This window comes from Anas acuta, chromosome 26, assembly GCF_963932015.1.
Source record: "Anas acuta chromosome 26, bAnaAcu1.1, whole genome shotgun sequence".
NCBI lineage: Eukaryota > Metazoa > Chordata > Aves > Anseriformes > Anatidae > Anas > Anas acuta.
The window spans coordinates 1,730,750-1,751,392 of NC_089004.1; the positions used below are offsets into that span (position 1 = coordinate 1,730,750).

General features: G+C 66.0%; 1 protein-coding gene across 1 annotated transcript in view; it reads right to left on the reverse strand.

The window, feature by feature from the left end:
• Positions 1-10: 10 nt before the first annotated feature.
• LOC137844887 (protein unc-13 homolog A-like) overlaps positions 11-20,643 on the reverse strand; it is a 30,261-nt gene continuing 9,628 nt past the window's right edge. Inside the window, 31 exon segments of the mRNA XM_068661558.1 lie at positions 11-1,724; positions 2,568-2,727; positions 2,833-2,925; positions 5,046-5,099; positions 5,102-5,192; positions 5,307-5,387; positions 5,497-5,553; positions 7,459-7,497; positions 10,291-10,414; positions 10,537-10,689; positions 10,820-10,908; positions 11,146-11,223; positions 11,462-11,545; positions 12,039-12,182; positions 12,314-12,410; positions 12,500-12,626; positions 12,848-12,933; positions 13,157-13,290; positions 13,472-13,606; positions 13,693-13,782; positions 13,910-13,978; positions 15,765-15,915; positions 16,099-16,262; positions 16,365-16,480; positions 16,791-16,960; positions 17,136-17,277; positions 17,714-17,941; positions 18,189-18,408; positions 18,663-18,734; positions 19,955-20,033; positions 20,573-20,622. Coding sequence (XP_068517659.1) covers positions 1,436-1,724; positions 2,568-2,727; positions 2,833-2,925; positions 5,046-5,099; positions 5,102-5,192; positions 5,307-5,387; positions 5,497-5,553; positions 7,459-7,497; positions 10,291-10,414; positions 10,537-10,689; positions 10,820-10,908; positions 11,146-11,223; positions 11,462-11,545; positions 12,039-12,182; positions 12,314-12,410; positions 12,500-12,626; positions 12,848-12,933; positions 13,157-13,290; positions 13,472-13,606; positions 13,693-13,782; positions 13,910-13,978; positions 15,765-15,915; positions 16,099-16,262; positions 16,365-16,480; positions 16,791-16,960; positions 17,136-17,277; positions 17,714-17,941; positions 18,189-18,408; positions 18,663-18,734; positions 19,955-20,033; positions 20,573-20,622 — 3,666 coding nt within the window. The 3' untranslated portion in view covers positions 11-1,435.

Consider the following 20,643-nt stretch of genomic DNA (forward strand, 5'->3'; position numbering starts at 1 on the left):
CAGCCCCAGCCAAGGGTGTGCTTTTTAATGTCAGTTATAATAAAATATTTTTACAGAGCCCAAAAAAGTCAAAATAGTGCAAAACATCTCACGGTCATGCATCCATGGTAGCCCCCCCGGCGGGGGGAGGTACAGACACAGGGACATCGGTGACACGGGTACAGGAGCGGGGTGGGCGGTTCAATCACATGCCAAACAGGACTGGGGGGGGAGGGGACACATTTTTTTTTTGGGGGGGGGGAGAATGGGGCTGGGCCCCCCCCGGGAGCAGCAGTTAGAAAAGGGGTGTAAACATTGAACAGAAATGAGTGGATACCTAAACCCTTTGGTCCCAGGCAAATCCTATAGAAAAAGGACTGGGAGGGGGGGCTGGGTTACCCTGTTTCGGGGTGGGGAGGGGGCTGAGAGGTATATATTGACCTGGGGGGGGCTTCAGGCTTCTGTCCCCCCTGGTGCTGAGGGGTGGCCGTCCCTCTCAGCATGGGGGGGGACGCTGTGCTCCCTATCCACCCCCCCGAGACACGCACACCACTGATCACACAGAAATGGTGGTTAATGGGGAATATGGGGGGGGGGGGGGGTCCTATTGGGGAGGGGGCCAAGGGTCTTGCTTGTGCCAAAGAGGTCCCGTGGGGGCTGCTGCAGAGACCTTGTGCCACATGGGGGGGGTGGGGGGGGGCAGTCCCTGCTCACCAGAGCCAAGGGAGATGGGTGCCCCCCCCAGCCCGTGGGAGGGGGGTGCCCCCCACCCTGGCACCCTGGGGGGGGGGGCAGCGGGGCCACCCGCACGGCGGCCAGGCAGGGAAGACAGGATAGGGGCCGGGGGCTGCTCCCTGCTGCTCCCGGCCCTGGTGGTGCCACCGCCGGCTGGGGGGGGGACCCTGTGGTGGGGGCTGTGCCCACCGGCCCCCCAGCCCCTATAGCCCTTCGGGGGGCGGGACACGGCCGTGTCCTGCTGCCCCGTGTATGTACAGCTATTTACATATGTACAGGGTGCTGGGGGGGGGGGGGGCCCTGCCCCTGGTAACACCGGGTGGGGGACAAGGGGTCATCGCGCTGGGAAGACCCCCCCCAACCTCCCACCCCCCCATCCCAGTGCTTCCCTTGTGTCACTCGATGAGGTTTAGGGCCGGGTGGGGTGGGGATGGGGCATGAGGGTCCCTCCAGCCCAGGCTGGGAAGGGGCAGAGCCCCCCCCATCACCCAGCTTGGGGTCCAGCCCTTCCCTGCAGCCCCCCCCCAGCCCCATCGGGGTGGGACGGGGTGGGGGGGTGCTCGTGCTCAGCGCTACCACCCAGGGGAGGGACGGGGGGGGGTCCAACACTGCCCAAAAACACCGGGCGCCTCCTCTCGTGGCCGCTCTTATGGCTTATACGTGGCTGGAGGGCGCAGGGCTGGGAGGGGGGGGACGGGACAAAATGGGTGGGTGGGGGGATTTAACTGCTGCCCTCCTCGGCCGAGCGCGTGTCGGACTTGAGCTTGACGAACTCCTTGGCCACCTCGTCGTTGTTGCGCTGGGAGAGGATGCGCAGCACGGTGAGCCCGGTGTCGTCCATGTGGATGCGGCGGCCCAGGGGCAGCCAGCAGGCGCAGCTGGCGCGCTGCAGGACGTCGCGCAGCTGCAGCACGGCGATGCCCACCGTGCGGTCCTCCCGCGCGAAGCAGTAATCCTTCACGCACACCTGCAGCTCGTAGCACTCGGGGCCCGTCTCCGTCCCCAGGGTGCTGCAGGAAAGGTGGGGGACACAAGGGACAGGCGGCGTTGGCACGGGGAGGGGGCTCCGAGATAGTGGCGCATGTGGGCGCTGCCCGCCTGCCCCCCAAAAATCCATTTTTTTTTTGCTTTTGTTTTTCCGGCTTTCGCTGTGTAGTTATGTCAAGGTGAAAATACCCCAGATATCCCAGTGGGGATGAGCAAACGCAGCTGAAGCTCAGCTGGGTGATGGTGTCCCCATCCCTGTGTCCCCAGGGGTCCCCATCCCTGCGCCCCCATCTCCATGTCCCCAGGGGTCCTCATCCCCATGTCCCCATCCCTGTGTCCCCCTCCCTGTGTCCCCAGGGGTCCCCATCCCCGTGTCCCAAGCCCTGTGTCCCCCTCTCTGTATCCCCAGGTGTCCCCATCTCTGTGTCTCATTCCCATGTCCCCTGGGATCCACACGCCCGTGTCCCAAGCCTGTGTCCCCAGGGGTCCCCATTCCCAGGTCCTTATCCCCATGTCCCCATTCCTGTATCCCCAGGGGTCCCCGTCTCCGTGTCTCATTCCTGTGTCCCCAGGTGTCCCCAGGTGTCCCCATCCCCATGTCTCCAGGGGTCCCCATCTCCATGTCCCCCTCCCTGTATCCCCAGGGGTCCCCATCTCTGTGTCTCATTCCCATGTCCCCTGGGGTCCCCATGCCCATGTCTCAAGCCTGTGTCCCCAGGGGTCCCCATTCCCAGGTCCTCATCCCCATGTCCCTATCCCCATGTCCCCATCCCTGTATCCCCAGGGGTCCCCATCCCCATGTCTCCAGTGGTTCCCATCCCCGTGTCCCCCTCCCCGTGTCCCCCTCCCCGGGGGCCGCCACTCACAACTGGAAGCTCTCGTTGTACTTGGGGGCCCAGCTGTTGTTCTTGGACTTGGTGGCGAATTTCCTCTTCTTGTCGCTGAGGTGGGGCCCGATGATGTTGACCTCGATGAAGGGACGGAAGATGCCCGACGTCTGCCACTTCAGGTCGTTGGCGGCCACCACTGCGTGCAGGAGGGGCGGGAGGCTCACGGGGTGCCACCACCGCCCCCCCGGGTCCCCCGCCACTCCCCCCCGGTCCCCTGCCCCCCCAGGCCACCGGCACCCACCTTTAACGGTGACTTTGTGTTCTCCGGTGCCGGGGTGCGTGAAGAGCTCCACGTGGATGGACACCTCCCCGACGGGGTCCTCCACGCCGGAGCCTGCGTGGCCGAGGGGGGGGGGCAGCGTGAGTGCCAGCCCCCCCCCCCACATGTCCCCGGTGTCCCCTGCCTGCCACCCACCCCGCTGGAGGAGGCAGGTCACCGCCACCGGGTGGGGACAGCGGGGTTGGTCCCCATGTTGGTCCCCATGTGGGGACGGCTGGGTCACTGCTGCCCCCCCCCAATCTGTGGGTCCTGGGCCCCAGCCCCATGCCCTGATGGGGCAGAGGTGGGATGGGGTGGGGGTGCCTGTGGGCTGGGGGGGGTCAGTGCTCCTGTCCCAGCCCCTGTGCCACCACCAGGGCCACCAGTGGCCCCACGTTGCCCCTCCGTCTCGGGGACCACATCCAGTCCCGGGGATCTGGTGACCTGCAACCCCCCCACCCCACCCCCTGAGCCGTGCATGCACCCATGGGTGAAGGAGTGGGGGGGTGCAAGGCGAAGGGGGGGGGGCCAGGCTCGGTGGGGCAAGGCAGGCTCAGGGCATCCGACCGAGCCGGTGGGAAGGAAATCAGAGCGAGAAGGACACGTCCCCGGGTGTCACAGCACGGCGCGGGGGGGGCACAGCGCTGCGGCCATGATGCCACGCTCCAGCCTCCATCCTCTGCCCCCCCCCCAGCCCCCCCGTCCCCACGGGCACCCCTGCCTGGGCAGTGCCGCATGCTGAGCCGGAATGGAGGCGATGGAGGGCGAGGGGGGGGGGGGCTGGGTGCAGGAGGCCAAGCAGGGGGGGTGCAGACCCGGCCCCCCCACCCCGGTGGTGTGCGATGGAGGCCAAGCGGGGCCCGGGGGGGGCTGTGCTCATTCCTCGAGGGGGGGGGCTCGCCGGAGCAAGGCTAGTAATGGTCCTTCTGGCAGCGGGGTGGGGGGGCACGGGGGTGGCCACGGGTGGTGGCGGGTGCCCCCCCCAGCAGCAGCTCTGGGGACACCGTGGGGGTGCCCCAAGCTCAGGAGTGAAGGTGAGCACCAGCACCCCCAGCTGCGGTGACGGGGAGGGGGCTGAGCGCCCCCAAATTCCTCCCGATTCAGCCCAAAGCGGCTGCGCTCGGTTGGGGCGGGGGTGGGGGCACAGATCTTGGCATGGGGGGGGGACGGGGACGGTTACTAGCCCAGGCCGGCGGCTGCAGGCAGGGTGCTGGGGCGGGCGAGCGGTGCACCTACCCTTCTCAGGATAAATCTCTTCACTAAGGGTAAACCTAACACCTTTTCCACCATGAACTGGGGGGAAGGAGAGAGAGAGACGGAGACACGGCACGGAGCGGACGGAGAGAGGAGAAGGAGACAATGTGCGAGGGGGGGGGGACAGGAAAAGGAAAAAAGGAAAAGGAAAAAAAGGAAAAGGAAAAGGGAAAGGGAAAGGGAAAGGGAAAGGGAAAGGAAAAGGGAAAGGAAAAGGAAAAGGAAAAGGGAAAGGAAAAGGAAAAGGGAAAGGAAAAGGAAAAGGAAAAGGAAAAGGAAAAGGAAAAGGAAAAGGAAAAGGAAAAGGAAAAGGAAAAGGAAAAGGAAAAGGAAAAGGAAAAGGAAAAAAAAAAAGGAAAAGGAAAAGGAAAAGGAAAAGGAAAAGGAAAAGGAAAAGGAAAAGGAAAAGGAAAAGGAAAAGGAAAAGGAAAAGGAAAAGGAAAAGGAAAAGGAAAAGGAAAAGGAAAAGGAAAAGGAAAAGGAAAAGGAAAAGGGGGGGGGGAACAGAAAGAGAGAGAAAGAGAGATCAGATCGGGCAGACAGACGCACGGCCCACAGCCGGACGACACTGCAGCGACACGGAGGCGCCGGGCACCACCCCGGCACCCGTGGGACCCCGCCGGCCCCCGGACGGCTGGCACAGGAGGCACAGACAGACGGACGGACGGACGGGACGTCCCTCGGGACACGCACAGACAGCACACGCACGCCCGGGGGCGCAGACAAGCCTGGCACCGGGGCCACGCTGCTCTTCCTGGGGGGGGGATGAGGTGGCCCCGGGCACCCCACGGCCCCTCGTTATCCACAGAACTCATCCAACCCTCCCCAGCCTCACGCCCGCAGCCTCCGGGAGCCCGGCACCACCAGGACGGGGGCAGGGTACGGCCCTGGGAGGGGTGGCAGGGGGAGAAGCAGGCCGGGGGGGTGAGGGGGGGCCCTACCTTGTGAGGACTGGGTCTGCACGAAGGTTTTGATCAGGAGGTCGGTGGCTTGGTGTAGAGGGACAGGGCGTAGCGCAGCGACTGCAGGTCGGGGCTCTTCTCCAGGAAGGTTTTCTTCAGCCCCACACCACCGGCGTGGAAATATTGCTGCAGGGATGGATAGCCATGGGGTGGGGGGGCTCTGCTTGCTGCCCCCCCCCCTCCCCGCACCTCCCCACGGGCACCCCCCCATCTCCGCGTTGCGCCCCAGGGTGCCCTCACCTTGATGGTGTCCAGGGCCAGCTCCACCACGGCGCACTGCTTCGGGGTCAGGCTCTTGGCTTCCTCCCGCACCATGTGGTCCTGCCGGGGACAAACCCTGCCCTCAGAGCGGGGCCAGCGGGACCCTACAAGGGGGACGGTGCCGCTCGCCCCGGCACCGAGAGGATCTGGGCCCCCCCCCCAACCTCACCTTCAGCTTGGAGAGCTGCCCCAGCTCCTTGGCCGCGTTGAAGATCATCTGCGTGCCCTGCGGAGAGCAGAGAGAAGGGAACGGTGCCGGTGAGCGGCCGGGCTGCGAGGCTGGGTGCGCTGCTGCCTGGGGGCTCCCCGGCACCCCCAGGCTCCATGGGGGGGCTCCTCCGAGCCCTCTGGGCTTCCCCCAGAGCCCAGCACCCAGGGCACGGTGATAACAGGGCTCGGGGACACCAGGGCAGGGTGTCACCCTGGAGCCAGGCACCGCACGCCCTGGGGTCCCAGCCTGCTCCCCAAGCACCCGCGGCCGTGTCCCCGAGCACCGGGCACTGCTGGCACCGCAGGGACGAGGGTGCAACAGGGTGGGGGGACAGAGAGAGCGCAGGGGGACAGCGGTGGCACCTGGCACCGTCCCCCTGTGCCCCATGGTGCTGGTATCGAGGCCGCATGGCACCCCCTGCCCCCCCAGTCAGGGGACACCACGGCTCGGTGTCACCGGTCCCCACGGTGCCGGTCCCCAGCTGCCCCGCACCGTGCCGCCCCCATGGATGGGGACACGACGCAGTCCCATGGGCAGCACCGGCACGGCCCCAGGGGGTGCAGCCCCACGGCATGGGGGGGTGTCACCCACCCCCGGGGCTGCACCCGCTCATCAGGCTGAGCCCCAGCTCCCCGTCCCAGGCCCTCCAGTGTGCAACTGGGCAAACTGGGACAGAGCCAGCGAGGCCCAGCTCCTCCCAGCACCAGCAGCTCCAGTCCTTCCCAGCAGTGAGACCCCCACGAACCGCTGCCTTACGCAAGGGTTTGGCCCCCCCACACCTTCATTTCGTACCCCCCCTCCCCCCCGACCCCAAATTAACCTTTTGTGGCCCCAACTCCTGCCCCATTAACCCTTCCCTTGCTGGCCCCGTTCCCTGGCCGGTGAGCAGCCCAGGGATGCTGCTATCAAACGGAGCCCGACGGGACACGGCACAGAGCTGGGACCCCCACGGGGCACGGTACAGAGCCGGGACCCTCCCACCCCATAGCGCATGGGACAAGGATGAGGAGCAGAGGGGCCGTGTCCTTACAGTGTGACCGGGCAGCTTCACCCTGCTCTGAGGAGAACAGCGAGGGACAGTCACAGCGGGCAGCCTGCGCTGAGCGTGCCGGGTCTCGTCCCTACTGGGGGGGGGGTCCTCGCTCCCTGCAGCCCCCCATGGCTGGGGAATTGTGGTCAGTGGAGGAACGCAGCGGGGCAGGACCCGGGGGTCCCCTGAGTCACAGCATGGGGACAGCGGGGCCAGGCACCGCGGCATCGCCCCGTGGGGTGCCAGTGTGGCTCTTTGGGGTACCTGGGGCTGGGGGGGGGCTGTTGGGGGCCGTGCTGGCCCCCAGCCTGGTGGTGGGGAGCACCTGGGTGGAGGGAGCACCCACCTGCCTGCCCTGCCTGCAGAAACACTTTTGGGAGGGTTGTGGGGCTCGGTGAGCATTGCTGGTCCCCCAGGCATGGGGTTGGGGTGGGGGGCAGAGATCCAGGGGATCCCAGCAGCCCCCTGACCCCCCCAGCATGGCCCAGAGCCCCGTTCCCGAGGCCAGCAGCACTGGGACAGGCTCGTGCCCGGGTTCCCTCGTGCTCACACACCCCATACCCCAGCAGGATGCTGAGCCCCCCCCGGCCCATCTCCATGGGGCAGCGTCCCCCACGCCTGCCTGGGATGGGAAACACCCCCCCACACACACACACGGAGGCCGGGGGGGGACACACGGCACAACCCCACCCCGTAACACACAGACACGGGTCACGGCCCCATCCCACACGTCCTGGACAACACGGCACAGCGCGACACCACAGCACGCCACAGCCAGACAGCACGACAGAGGAAGCACGGACAGGCCCCGGGGGGGGGGGCACCGGGGGGGGGGGCCACCAGGGTGGCCCCCGGGGCGAGGACACACACGGAGCCCACGGGCTATTTACCTTCTCTGTCCCCTTGCCATGTTTTCTCAAAAGCGTGCCCTGTAGAAGCAATGTCAGAGGTTGAGCGGTGGGGGGGGGCAGCGTGGGATGGGGCGGGGGGGTGGGGGGGGGACGTGAGGAGTGGGAGCCGCAGGCTGGAGGCGAGGGCATCGCTGAGCTCCTAAGGGGTGGGGGGCACTGGTCCCTCTGGGATGCTGCTGGATGCTGCGCTGGTGGGAGACTGGTCCTCACCCTGGGGTGCTGGGCTGGGGGTAACTGGTTCCTACTGGGACGCTGGGCCGGTGGAGGACTGGGTCCTGCTGGGACGCAGGGGCCCCGGGGGACTGGTCCTTGCTGGGATGCAGATGCTGGGCTCAGAGGGAAGTGGACCCTGTGGGATACTGGGCTCAGAGGGAACTGGTCCCCATGGGATGCCGGGGTCAGGGAACTGGTCCCCATGGGCTGCGGGGCAGCAGGAGCTGTGTGTGGGCAGCTCCCGGTGCCCCCCCATTCCCTCCAGCACGGGGGGGGGCACACTCAGGGTGGGTGGGCACAGGCAGAGCTCCGGTCCCAGCGTTGGCCCCGTGCCCACGCCCCAAAAGGGACGGGGCCAACAGCGGGGTCACACGGTGGGGGTCAGGAGCAGCCTCCTGGGGGGGGCTGGGGCACGTCTAAATGAGGAGGGGGCAGCAGAGGGGGTGAGAGAGCCTGCGGGGGGGGGTGGGGGAGCAGGGGGATGAGGGGTGAGGCGGGGGGGGAGCAGCACGGTTGGGCCAAGCAGGGCTACCAGGAGGGAAACTGAGGCACGGGGTGATGGGGGGGCAGGGGGACCTCGTGCCCCACAGAGCTGGCACCACACAGACCCCCCCCCAGGGATATGGGGTCGGGGGGGGAGGAGGGGGCAGGCCCCAGTTCTCTCCAAACGCTGCTGTTGGAAATTAAAGGCGGGGGGGGGACAGGGACGGGTGTTTGTCCCTGCAGGTCCGCACCCGGTCGCACCCACGCTGCTGCTGCGCCTCCCGTGCTCGAGGAGGGCTCAGGCCGGGGGGGGGGGGGGATTTGGCCCTTCCCTTGCCCTGGACAGCCCCAAAAAAAGCAGACGAGGAAGGACTGGAGCTGCTCGCTCTGAGAACCAGCAGCAGCACCAAGAGAGGGAGCCACGAGTCCGGGCTCCGGTGCCGTGCCCGGGGAAAAGCCTCGCGCCCGCTGCCGGCCGCCTGCCCGGGACCTCGTGTCCCAGCACCGTGCTCCCCGCAGCCCTCACCACGGCCACAGCCCGGCCACGGGGAAACTGAGGCACGAGGGGTGTGCCCGGCACACACCGCTCCCCCTGCTCCGGCTCCAGTGGCCCCCGGCCCCCCCGGCACGGAGCACGAAGTTGGGCTCAGCCCGGCCTCGGCTGCCCCGAACGCGTGGCACTGCCCCGGCTGCCCAGCACCGTCCCCTCCCCAGCTCTGAGCCTCGCACCCCCAAATCCAGGCACCCCAAAAGTGTCCAGGTTCTGTCCCCCCCCCCACTAAAAACCCAGCTGGGGCCGGTGCCAAGCGGGCAGCGAGAGGACGGGGACCGGCGGGGGGCACAGGGGGGCCGGAGGAGGGCGCGGGCAGGGCGCGGGCAGCCACACGGGACGGGAACCGGCGAGGCCAGGACCGACACAGAGCGGACAGACAGACAGACAGACAGGGAGCTGCCGTACTTACAATCATCTGCCATTGAGGGGCGAGCGGAGCAATTGGAGAGAACAACCGTGGCGTGAGTGTTGGCCCCCTCCTCCGTGTCCCCCACCCCAGGTGCCAGCCCCGGCCGCCCCCTCCCCGGGGCGAGGGTCCGGGGGCGTCCCCCACCAGCCGTGTCGCAGTGCCCGGTGTCGATACCCTGCTGTCAGCACCATGGCCCCGTCCCAACCCGCCCCGTCCTTCCCTGCAGCAGCGGGGGGGCTCTTTCGAGGGGACCCGGCTCCGACACGCAGCCCTGCGCCCCCCCGGGTGGGCAGAGCCCTGCTATAGGGGCCAGCCTCACACCTCCGAGGGCTGCCTCCCCTTGCAAAAAATCACCCCGGGGGGGGGTTTCAGCCACCTGCACGCCCCTGCCACCTCCCCTTGGCACAGGGCACGCTGCCACTGCGGCATGGCAGAGCCATGTGTGGCTTGGAGGGACAGGGACTGGGATGGGGACCGAGAGCCGGTGGCACCGGCACAGCGCAAGAAGCCCCAGAGCCCTGCAGAGCTGACAGCCGCTGGTGGCTCCAGGGCAGAGCCGGACCCCAACCCTGTGACAGTGACAAAAGCCACCGAGAACGACAGGCTCAGCTCCGAGCCCTTGGTGGCACCCAAGGGGGGACTTTCCCCGTCCCTGCCCGAGAGCCTGGGGGTGCCTCGCTGCGTGGGGGAGGACGGGCGCACAGCACGGTGACGCGGAGCCTTGAAGCCTGCAGGAAACCTCCCCCCACAGAGGGACATTCCTGGGCTTCTCTGCCCCAGCCCCGTGTCCCCCCCGGGCCTGCGCACCCCCAGCCCTTTGGCAAGGCTCCCCCCGCACCCCCAAATCTCCACAGTCCCCTCCTGACACAGGGCACGGGACGAGAGGACAGGTCCCCCCTCCTGGTGCCACGATGGCACCAGGTGACAGTCTGTCGGTGAGGCCAGCCGAGCAGGCGCTGGCTTCATTGGGCACCCAGGTTAAGGGTGACCTTTCCCTCCTCCATCCTGTCCCCAGCCACGAGCTGGGGACACCTTTGGGGGTGCCACTGAAGCCTGCACCCCTCAAGAAGCCAGCGAGGGGGCCCTGGCACCGACGTCCCGCGTGGCCGCAGCTCCAGGGTCCCTGTCCCTGGTCCCCGTCCCTGTCACTCACCGTCTGGTCGGTGAGCGGGGGCAGGACGATGGTCTTCTCCATCGTGTTCATCACCAGCTTCCAGAGCTCCTTCAGCACCCGCTTCAGCACCGTCTTCTCGCAGATCTTGGCGAAGAGCGTCAGGCTGCAGAGAGGGGACGGGGCTGAAGGTCCCGGCACGGCCACCGCAGCCCTGCTGGTCCCCCCTGCTCCTGGGGTGGTTTGGGGACATCGGGGGGGGTCCCTGCGCACCCGTCCCCAACTCACTTGCTGTCCAGGAGGTCCATGATGGGCTGCAGGACGTTGTCGGCGTCCTGCGCCACGCTGCTGCAGGTGCTGGCGGGGACGTTGCCGGTGCCCTTCACCTGGCCCAGGATGTCACCCATCTGCTTGACGCACTCCTCGATGTGCGGCTGGAAGCTGGGGACAGGAGCACCCAGGAGGCTCAGCGTCCCCCCCTGGTGACACCACAGGGTGGTCCAGGCCCCCAGCCCAACCACGACCACGGCTCCCAAACCCCAGCCCCTGGCCCACCGCCCGCGCCCCTCACCTGGTGGCGAAGACTCGGCTCAGCTCGTCCAGGACATTGTTGAGTTTCACCTGCAGCTCCTTGAGGATGTCGCTGGCTTCGGTGTCCAGCTGGAGGGGGAACAGGTTGGAGAAGGCAGCAGGGCCCCCGGGGGGCTGCCTCTGCACCCCAAACCCTGCCCACCCGTGTCTGGTGTGGTGGGAGAGCAGGGTGGGACTGGGGGGGGGTGACCCGTGCAGAAGGGAGGAGCTGGGACTGCTCCAGCGCTGTGGAGCCAGGGAAAAAGAACAGATCCGGCCCCTCCCTGTGGTGTCCCCCCCACCCCCCAGAGACCCCCTGATACGCACCTCCTTCCCCCCCATGGCTTCAAACATCTTCTCCAGCTGGACGCGGAGCTGCTGGATGTTGTTCATCAGGATGCAGGGCTGGAGGGGCAGGATGGGGGGGTCAGCACCAGCACACGTGGCTGCAACAGCCCCCCGTGAGCTCCCCACCCTGCACGGGGGGCATCAGAGCCCCACAGCACCGAGCCCTGCAGTATTTTGGGGGCCACCATCGGGCACCAAGACCGAGGGCAGGCTGGTCACAGGGACCAGCTCTTGAGCTAGGTGACAGCCAGGGCCACCGCGCGGGGACAGCGGCGAGCAGCAGGAGATACGTCACCACTTTCTCCTTCTCCTTGGAGCAGTAGGAGGCGAAATCCTTGGAGATGATCTCGGCGTACTGCAGCAGCACGTTGCTGATGGTCTGCAGCCGGACAAGAGACGGGGACCGGCCCGGTGAGCGGCAAACAGGAGGAAGGAGGAGAGAAGAAGCCCGTGAGGCCCACAGCACCAAAGCAGCCCCCCCGGGCTGGGGTCCACAGCGGGACCCCCCGCCCCGTGGATGCGCCGGGAGCGTGGGCGCAGCCAGACCGAGCGCACCCGGTCCCTGCGGGCAGCTCCGTGCCGGTGCAGGAGGGAAGGTACCAGCTGCTGAGCCCGCCTGCAGCTCCCTCCCACTCTGCAGCGAGCCGGTGGCATTTAATTAATTGAGATTAATTAACTAATCAACGCATTCATTAGATAATGGCCCACGCTAGCGAAGCGGGGGGACACACGGGGTCTGGTGGTGGCACGTCCCCTGGAGCAGCGCGCACTTTGTGCTCCGCGGCTGGGTGGGAGGTGGCAGAGAGGGCACCGGGTTGGCGCGGGGGGGGCTGGGGTCCCGGGGGTGCTGGGACCCCCCGTGAGCTGCCCACCTTGGCAAACCTCCGCATGTAGTGCCCGACGATCTGCGGGTCGGGGCACTCCAGCTTCTTGATGATCTCGAAGCTCTGGTTGAGCTGGGAGAAGACATCCACCACGGAGCAGGAGAAGAGCGCGTGCTCAGACGTCTGCTGGAACTGGGGGGCGAGAGGAAGGGTGAGCGGGCAGCGGGGACAAGGGATTTTGTCCCCAGTGGGGACACGCCGGGCATTTGCCCCACTGCAGCAGCCTGGGATGCTCCCGTGCCCATCGGCTGCCCCGGCCTTACCCCGTCCTTCTTGTCCCTCTCCAGCGCTCCGTGCAGGAAATCCCGCGACACCTCCTCGTTCTCATCCAGCCACTGGATAACGAAGGGCTCAAACCAGCTGGAGGAGACACATCCCCGGTGAGACCCGGCAATGTGGAGCCGTGAGCCCCCTGCCCGGCCCCCCACCCCCCCCAGGGCTGCACTCACGCGGGGTACTCGGGCACGCGGCTCTTGAAGGAGGGCAGCTCGGTGACGTACTCGTTGTACAGCCACTTCACCTTGAAGTGCAGGTTCATGTAGTCCGCGCTCTTGCACAGGCGGTGCTTGTCGTGCTCTGCACGGGGAAGGCGAGAGCGCGGGGCGGTCGCTTCCAGCCCCAAACCCCAGCGGGGGAATTTGGGCAGCTCCAGGGTTGCCAGGGGGATGGGGAGAAAATGGGAGTGCCTCTTGGGAGGGATTTAAGCTAGGAGTGGTTTTGATGAGGGGTGAAATGGGTTTGCCTATTTCTCCAGGGGAATATTTGAGGTGGCTCCTGCCCAGCGGGGGGGCACTCACCCTCCATCGCGTATTTCATGTCCTGCGCAAAGAGGTTCCACATCACCTCGGCGCTGATCTTCCCCACGTTCAGCTCCTGGGGGAACCTGGGGCAGGGGGGCAGCGTGGGCACAAGGTGCTCAGAGCGTGAGAAGGGGTCCCCGTGACTGCAGACCCAGCCCCCAGCCTCCTCCCCGCTGCCTCAGTTTCCCCAGCTGTGCAAGGGATGCTGCGCCCCACGTCCAGAGGACAAACCCAGCTTTGCTGGCACGTTGTGAGCATCCCCCCCTGAACGTCCCTTTCTTGGCGATAAATTAATTGGCGACTCACTGGTTCAGGCAGGGCGTGTAGGAGTTCTTGTCCTCTTCGATAATGGACACGATCAGGGTGATGAGCTTGGACCAGAAATCCAGGTTTTTGATGCTGGGCCCCTGCTCCTCGGGGGGCACCTCGCCCTTCTTGCTCTGGAGCGATGGGGACACAGCAGAGGCTCCGGTCACCCGTCTCCCCATGGGGCTCGCTATTGAGGCAAGGCTCATGGGGAGCATCACGGGGGGGAGAAGGGAAGGATGAGTGCAGGGGGGTGATGGAGAAGGGCAGGGGATGGATGGAGGGGAGCACCGGGGTCCCTGCAGGACCACGCACCGGGTCCGTCTGGTACTCGCGGCTGTAGAGCTCGTGGCAGTTGTTGAAGATGTACTCGTAGGTGGAGTTGAGGCAGGCTTTCACGCAGTCCTTCACCACCTGGCTGGCTCGGGGAGGGCTCTGCAGCTCCTGGACCTGCGTGGGGAGGCAGCGGGGCTGCGGGCAGAGCCGGCAGCCGGGGAGCCCGGGCTCCAAAGCTGCAACTCCCAAGGGGCAAATACCTTCATCCGGAAAAAGGTGATGCTGGTCAGCAAATCCACCGTGGACTTGAGGTCCTGCAGCCGCTCGGGACTGCTGGCAGGGAAGTTATTCTGGGGGAGAAAAAAGAAGAGTTGGTGGCAAAAGAAGAGCTGCTGGCAGGACTCCATCTGGGGGGAGGTGAGAGCAGACCTTATTAAACATGAAAATGTCTAAAACTGAGGCTCGGCGGTGCCTTACCCGGTACATGGAGAGGTCGATGCGCAGCGAGTTGTGCAGCTGGTCGAGGAGTTTGACGAAACGCTCTTTCTGCGGAGAAAGCCCCGGGGCCGGGTGAACGGGGGGAGGAAGCGGGGGCCGCCCCCCTCCCCGCTGCGCCTGCCTCTGCGCCCCAGCCCGCTCTGCCCTGTCCTGCCGCCCTGCCTCCCCTCCTGCCTCCATCCCTGCCTTCCTTCCCTCCTGCCACCGCCACCACGCTGTGCCTGGGCGCTGGGGTGCCCACGAAGCAGCCCGTGCTCTCCGGTGACTGGGGCTCGGTGGCAGCACTCAGTGGCTCCGGGGCACGCGTGGCCCCTGCAGAGTGGGGACCCCTCGGTGCAGGACCGAGAGGCAGGAAAATGCATCCCCTCAGCTCCTGCAGTGCTGGAGGGGGGACGGGGGGACCCCTGCCCTGCCCACTCGGGTGCCTCCAAGCCTGGGCTTGAGGCAGGAGCATGGAGGGGGCTGCAGCATCGCACCTCCAGGTGCACAGCGCCGGGAACGAAGCCTTCGGAGAGCTCAGGACAAAAGGGCATGGGGAGAGCAGCTGTGCTGGGGCTGCATTTTCCCAGCTTTGGGGCTGAGCTGCTTCAGGACAAAGCAAGGCTGCTGGAGACAGAGAGTGTTGTTGGACAAAGCAGGGGGGTGGGTGCTCTGAGGACTCCTTGCTTCCCTGCCCAGGCTGCTTGGAGAGGAAACGCCGTGGGCTGACGGTCTTTGGGGATGAGAGGCTTTAACTCAGCTCCCAACCACTGAGCATGGGGTGAAGGGACGTGAACCTCACATCGGGTGGCAAATCAGGCACAGGAGATGGAGGCAAAGCAACTGGGAGGCACTGTGCTGTGCCCCTGTGCTGGGGTTGGGTGGGGAGGGGTTGGACACCCCCACGTCGGCTGTGATGGAGCCGGGGCTATCCCAGGACCTGGCATCCCCCTGCCTCCAAGTGGGGCCGGGGACGAGTCCCACGTCCACCTGGCCACGGCTCGGCCGAGCCTGCAGCCTGCGCTGGCGCCCGCAAACCTTCGGAGTGCCAGAGACAGCAACGGCCCCCGGCACCGAGCGGCTGCAGCGCGCTTAAAACCGGACACGCTGGCACTCGGGGATAAAGCGACACGGCCGGGCACTTTAGGACCCAGCCTTAGGCTCTCTAAAAAAAGAGAAAGAAACAAGTTTTTAAAACCCTCCACGTCAGAGAAAAGGTTTGTCGTGTGGTCTCCTCCTTCCGCACGGCCCTGCGGCACGGCTCGCTCGGCTCTCGCTATCCCGTCCCTCGCTACCCAGCGCTTCGCCCTAACCGGGGCTGGGCTCCAACCCCGCAGCACCCGCGTGCACCCAGGGGAGACGCGGGGGCAGCCGGGGTGAGAGCGCAGCCCCCTCCTCACCCGCGTCCCCACGGGCGCACCCAGTCCCGGCGCAAACTCAGCCCCGATCAGCGAGGCACCCATGGGTGCTGGCACAGCCGGGCGAGTTTGCGGCGGTCTGGGCTCGCACCCGACGCGTGCAGGGCTGTGCAAAGCTCCCGGCCAGCTTTGGCACCGAGGGTGCACGGTGTGTTGCCATCCCAGCCGGCCCTGACTTCAAGCCAGCTTCCACCATAATCATTTTTGGAGCGAATTTAGACCTTCTCCTAGGAAGGTGGTGGCTCATTTCCTTCCCCAAAAATGGGAGGGGGATGAATCTGGGAGCAAGCGGGGGCCAATATCCCGCTGCCCAGCTGCCGTTGGGTGGGGAGCTGCCTTGCACAGCCCTTTTCGCCCCCTTTTTGCCCCCTCCCCCCCCCCATCCCCAGAGAAAAGAGAAGAAGAAGGAAGGAGTGTTTACGCACCATCGGACTTACCCCGAAATTGGAAGCGGCAAAGCGGTCGGAGGCCGAGACATTGGTGGAGGCGGTGGTGTGGGCGTAGTAGGCGTTGATGTTGGCGAGCAGGGTGCTCATCACCGCCGGCACCCCCGGGCACATGTACTTGGAGGAGAGGCAGGCAAAATGCCTGGCGGGGAGAGGAGCGAGGTGAGGAGGTGAGGGCGCTGGGTGCCGTGGGGCTCGGGGTGCTCATGGAGAAGGAGGTGGCCAGCAGGGTGGGTGTGTGTCCCCATGGTGAGGGGGGGGAGCACAAACAGCAGCGTGTGGGGAGGACAAGGGCCAGGAGTGACGCCGGGGGCAAGGAACTCACGTCATGGCCTGGTAGATGGACTCCACCCCGTAGCGCATGGCAAACTCATCCACGATCTCCTGCGCCGTCTCGTCAAAGTACACCTTCCAGGCATCATCCCCCTTGGCATCGGGGATCTTCACCACGCCGTTGTTTTGCAAATCCGTCACGAAGTGGAAAAGGTTCTGGGGGCACACACACGAGTCCCATCAGGTCCCCGGGCCCGGCAGTGGCCCGGCGGGGACCGGCGCGCTGCGGTGCGGAGACGTGGTCCGTGCGTGGCTCACCTCGTGCAGGCACGTGTACTGCACGTGGTAGGGAGCCACCTTCTCCTCGCCCTTGATCTCCACGCTGATGTGCAGCCGGATGGCTCCCGACACCGCCGATTTGTCCGTCCGCTTGTCTGGAGGGCACAGAGAGTGGGGTGAGGAGTGAGCCCCCTGGAGCCCCTCTGTTCACCCCCATCCTGTAACGGCTCCATCGAGGAGGGTCTGAGTACAAAGCAACCGAGGCATCACGGAGAGGGATTCAACTGGATCCTCAGGTACTACAGGGACGGGGCCCCTCTCCGTGCCTCAGTTTCCCTGAGCGACCCCACGCAAAGATCCCAATTAGATCCCAATATCTAATGATGTTTTTAACAGCAGACCCCACACCAACAAGCCGAAAGCCCCCTTTGCGGCAGGGTGGGTGGCACACGGACGGCTGCTTACCCAGGTTGTACCAGACGTCCATCTCCCCGCTCAGCGTCCGCACCTCGATGATCGTCTGGCCCAGGAAGTCGTCGGACTCCCTCTTGAAGCGCTGCTTGACGCGGGACTTGATGTCATCGTCTTCGTCCCAGACGCGGACCTTGATGCGGTCAGAGGAGTTATGGCACTCGCTGGGGGAGAGAGGGGCGAGGTGAGCAGGGGAACCCGGCCTCTGGTTCCCCAAAGCAGGGCTAGGGACAGCCCCGGCACCCAGCAGCACCCCCCCCGTCCCCAGCTGGGGCAGGTCCCTGCCGCCCACCACCCAAACGGCCAGGGAGGGGCTGAAAGGGCCAGGGGCCAACTTACAAATGGAAATTCTCCTCCCAGACTGGGTTGAGATTGCCGTAGATAGTTTTAGTCCTTTTTTTTGTCTTTCCAACTTGGACGGTAACGTACGGGTCACTGGAGCCCGTCTTATCCTTTGCTTGCAGGCCCTGGGCACAAACGACTGCGGCACGGCACGGCACGGCACGGCACGGCACGGCACGGCACGGCACGTACACCCATCCACGCCAGGCACACGTGTGGCATAGCAGAGAGAACAGAGAGCAAAGTCAGTGCTGTGGCCACACCAAGGTCCCCAAGATGAGCACCCGATGTCACCCCAGCGTTATCCCACAGAGCCCCGGGGACCAAAGCCACTCTGCAGGGCACGGAGGGCTGGCGCACAAAGCGTGCTTGTGCACGGGGACAGCCACATCTGCAGGGACAAGAGGTGTGTGGAGGGACAGTGTGGCTCAGGGAGCACGTCTCCACTCTCGCCTCAAATGCTGTGGCTCTTAGAGGGATCAGGCAGGGGGGGCAGGAGCTGTGCCCGCAGGGACACCCCGTGCAGGGCCGCAGGGTCCCCGCAGCGTGGGACGCCAGGCGCAGCCGGTGCCCACCCGTGATGCTGATCTTGGCCGACCACTTGGAGGTGCCATCCAGGACGCTCTGCTTCACCGCCTTCATCTGCTGCGTGTGCGTGGTCTTGGTGACCCCAAACACCTCCTGGATCAGCTCGAAGATCTCCGGCTTGTTGCGCTCCCGGATCTTCATGCGATCTTTGAGCACCATGATGATGTTCTGGGTTCGGTCCTCTGCTCCGTGCTTGGAGCTCTTCTCCGCTGCCCCTGGGAGAGGACAGCGACAGGTGGGATTGGGGGGGGACAGCCAGTGCCTGGGAAAGAGCCGAGACCTCCCCAAGCTCCCCACAATGAACAAATTCAAACCGGGAGGGGTTTACACCCTACCCGGAGCAGCTCTGCCCTGCTCACCACCTCCCCAAGCATGCAGCAGACCAGCTCCCAAATCGCTGCTCGCTCGCTCCGTGCCACCCCAGGGCGAGAAGGGCCGAGGCCACGGGCGGTGGCTCCTTACTCTGCAGGCAGTCGGCGTTGAGCAGGTCCTGGCACTTCTCGTGGCACTTGACGCCGCACTCGGCGCAGCGCATGCCCTGCCGGGCGATGCCCCAGAGCAGCCCCTCGCACTCGTAGCAGTAGGTGGGGGTGGTGGCCGTCCACACCTCGAAGTTGTGGGGCGTCGTGCAGGAGATGGGGTACACTAAGGCTTGCAGGGTCTTCTTGTAAACATGGTTTTTCTGGGCAAGGAGGGGAGAGAGAGGGGGGAGAAGCTCACGCAGAGCCCCCAACCACGGGTGTCGGGCCACCCGCAGTGTCACCGCTGGATGGGGACGAGCTCAGCACCATGTGGAGCAGGCACGGGACAAATGCCACTGTCCCCAAACGTGGCTGCGAGCACGGTGGCTGCGCTGTCACTGCCGGAGGATGGCAGCGTGGACCCCGCGTCCCCGTCACTGTCATCGCCCCGAGCCCCATCCCGCCCGGCACCTACCAGCTCCTCGTTGTTTAAGGTGCTTGAGGCCAGCGCGGACGTGATTCCGGCTTTCCTGGACTGGACCAAGGACTGTGGGAAAGAAACAGAGACCCCAGATCCAGCACGGCCCCTCGCCGTGGGTCCGAGACCCCCAGGACTGGGGTGGGGGCACTCACCATTGCCTGCGGGCAGCCAGGGCCAGCGAGGAGGGAATTAAAGGCCGTTATTAGGAGCCATTTCACAGCAGAAGGAGTGTCCCCGCTTTGTCCCCTGCCAAATCCCACCAGGACAAGGCAGCAGTCCCCACCTCCTCCCTCCCACAGTGCCCATCCCACTGCCACCCCCAACCCAGCATCCCGAAACCCCGACACCGACACAGCACAGCAGAAGCATCAGCAGGTGCCCTGAGCAGGCTGGGGACAAGGGCAGCGAGGGGGAGCAGCGGGGTGGGACGGGGCGGGGGGCTGGGGACAGGATGGGGACACCCTGGAGGTGGAGGAGGGAGGCGAAGGTCACCGAATTCTGGGCACAACAGGTGTCTGGTTTCCAAAATCGCCGTCTTTTGTCACCAGAGGTGACAGCAGGGGGACCCTGTGCATTGCAGGGGCTGGATGGGACCGCGGTGCCCAGCGAGGGGATGGCACAGCCCATCAGGATGCTGGGGAGGAGAGCACGGGGTCCAAAATCCAGCACTCCTGCAGCACATGGGTCTGTCTGCCCGGCACCGTCACCGCCCGAGCCCTGGGGACCGCAGGTGGCTGGGACAGGAGGGGACTGGGGACACGTCCGTGCTCTTGTGGCACCGGCAGAACTCAGGAAACCAGACGCCTCGGGCTGATGCTTGGTGTCGGGGCCCTGCAGCTCCGTTAAAGAGAAGCACCCTTGGGTGGGGAGAGCCCGGCCACGCCGTCCTCACAGCCCCCACCCGCGGTCCTGGGCCAAGAGACCCCAAATCAGCCCGGGACCCCCTCCCCACCACCACCACCATCAGGAGCAGAGGCTGCTCGGCGGGGCCGGCTGGCAGCACCCAAGGGTGCTCTCCCTTTAACCCCTCGGCCCGCGCTCACCAGATCGCTGACTAGAGGGAGAGATTTGCGTCCGGGCTTAATGTCGGGCATGCTGTTAATGCAGCGCAGAAACCTTACCGCCGCCCCCCTGCAGCCGGGGGCGGCCAAGCCAGGCCGGAGGAGAGAGAACAGAGAACACAAAGCGAGTTAGAGGCGGCCGGGGAGCGGGGGCGCGGGCGGCGCGGTCCAGCGGGAGCGAAGCCGGCGGCTGTGGGGTGCAAGGCGTTACGGGGGGAACCTCACCAAATCGCTAACTAAGGGGATGGGTTTTCGCTTGCGTATGTCCGGCATGCTGTCTATAATGATCAGCCCGCCGCCAGGCCTGCAAGAGAGAGGAAAGTCAGCGGGGAAGGGGGGAAACTGAGGCAGGAGGGGACCCCCCCACACACACACGCTCCTGGGGCCAGGCTGGAAGGCGCAGGGAAGGGGGGGGGCTGCTGGAAATCTGCGGCTTGCCCCACGGTGAGCCGGTTTGCTGCAGTGGTGCGGAGGGAAATGGAGTGAAAAAACAGCCTTTGGGGGCTTTTCGGGGCGGAGCGGGGCTGCCTGTGAGGGTGAGGTGGGGGCTCGGGGTGCCCCGTGGCATCGCTCAGGTCCCGGGCAGCAGGAGGGATGCGGGAGCTGCTGGCTCCGTGCCCCCTGTCCCACTCACCTCCTTGCTGTCCCCTTGGTGGTGTCTCTTTGGGGACACAGCGGCAGCCGGGGACATCTCCAAAAGCACCAAACGACCATCTTCCAGCCCAAAAACCCAGCCCCCAGCTCATGGGGCCAACCTCCCCACGGCTCTCCCCAGCCCCACAAATCTCATCCCGTCCTACAGTCGGCAGGAGGGGCCAGCCCCGCGCCCCCCCGGGTACTCACCCGCCTTTGAACCACAGCGATTTAGCTTCTCCATCGCCTTCCCCGCGGGCCTGCAAAACACAGGGGGGGCT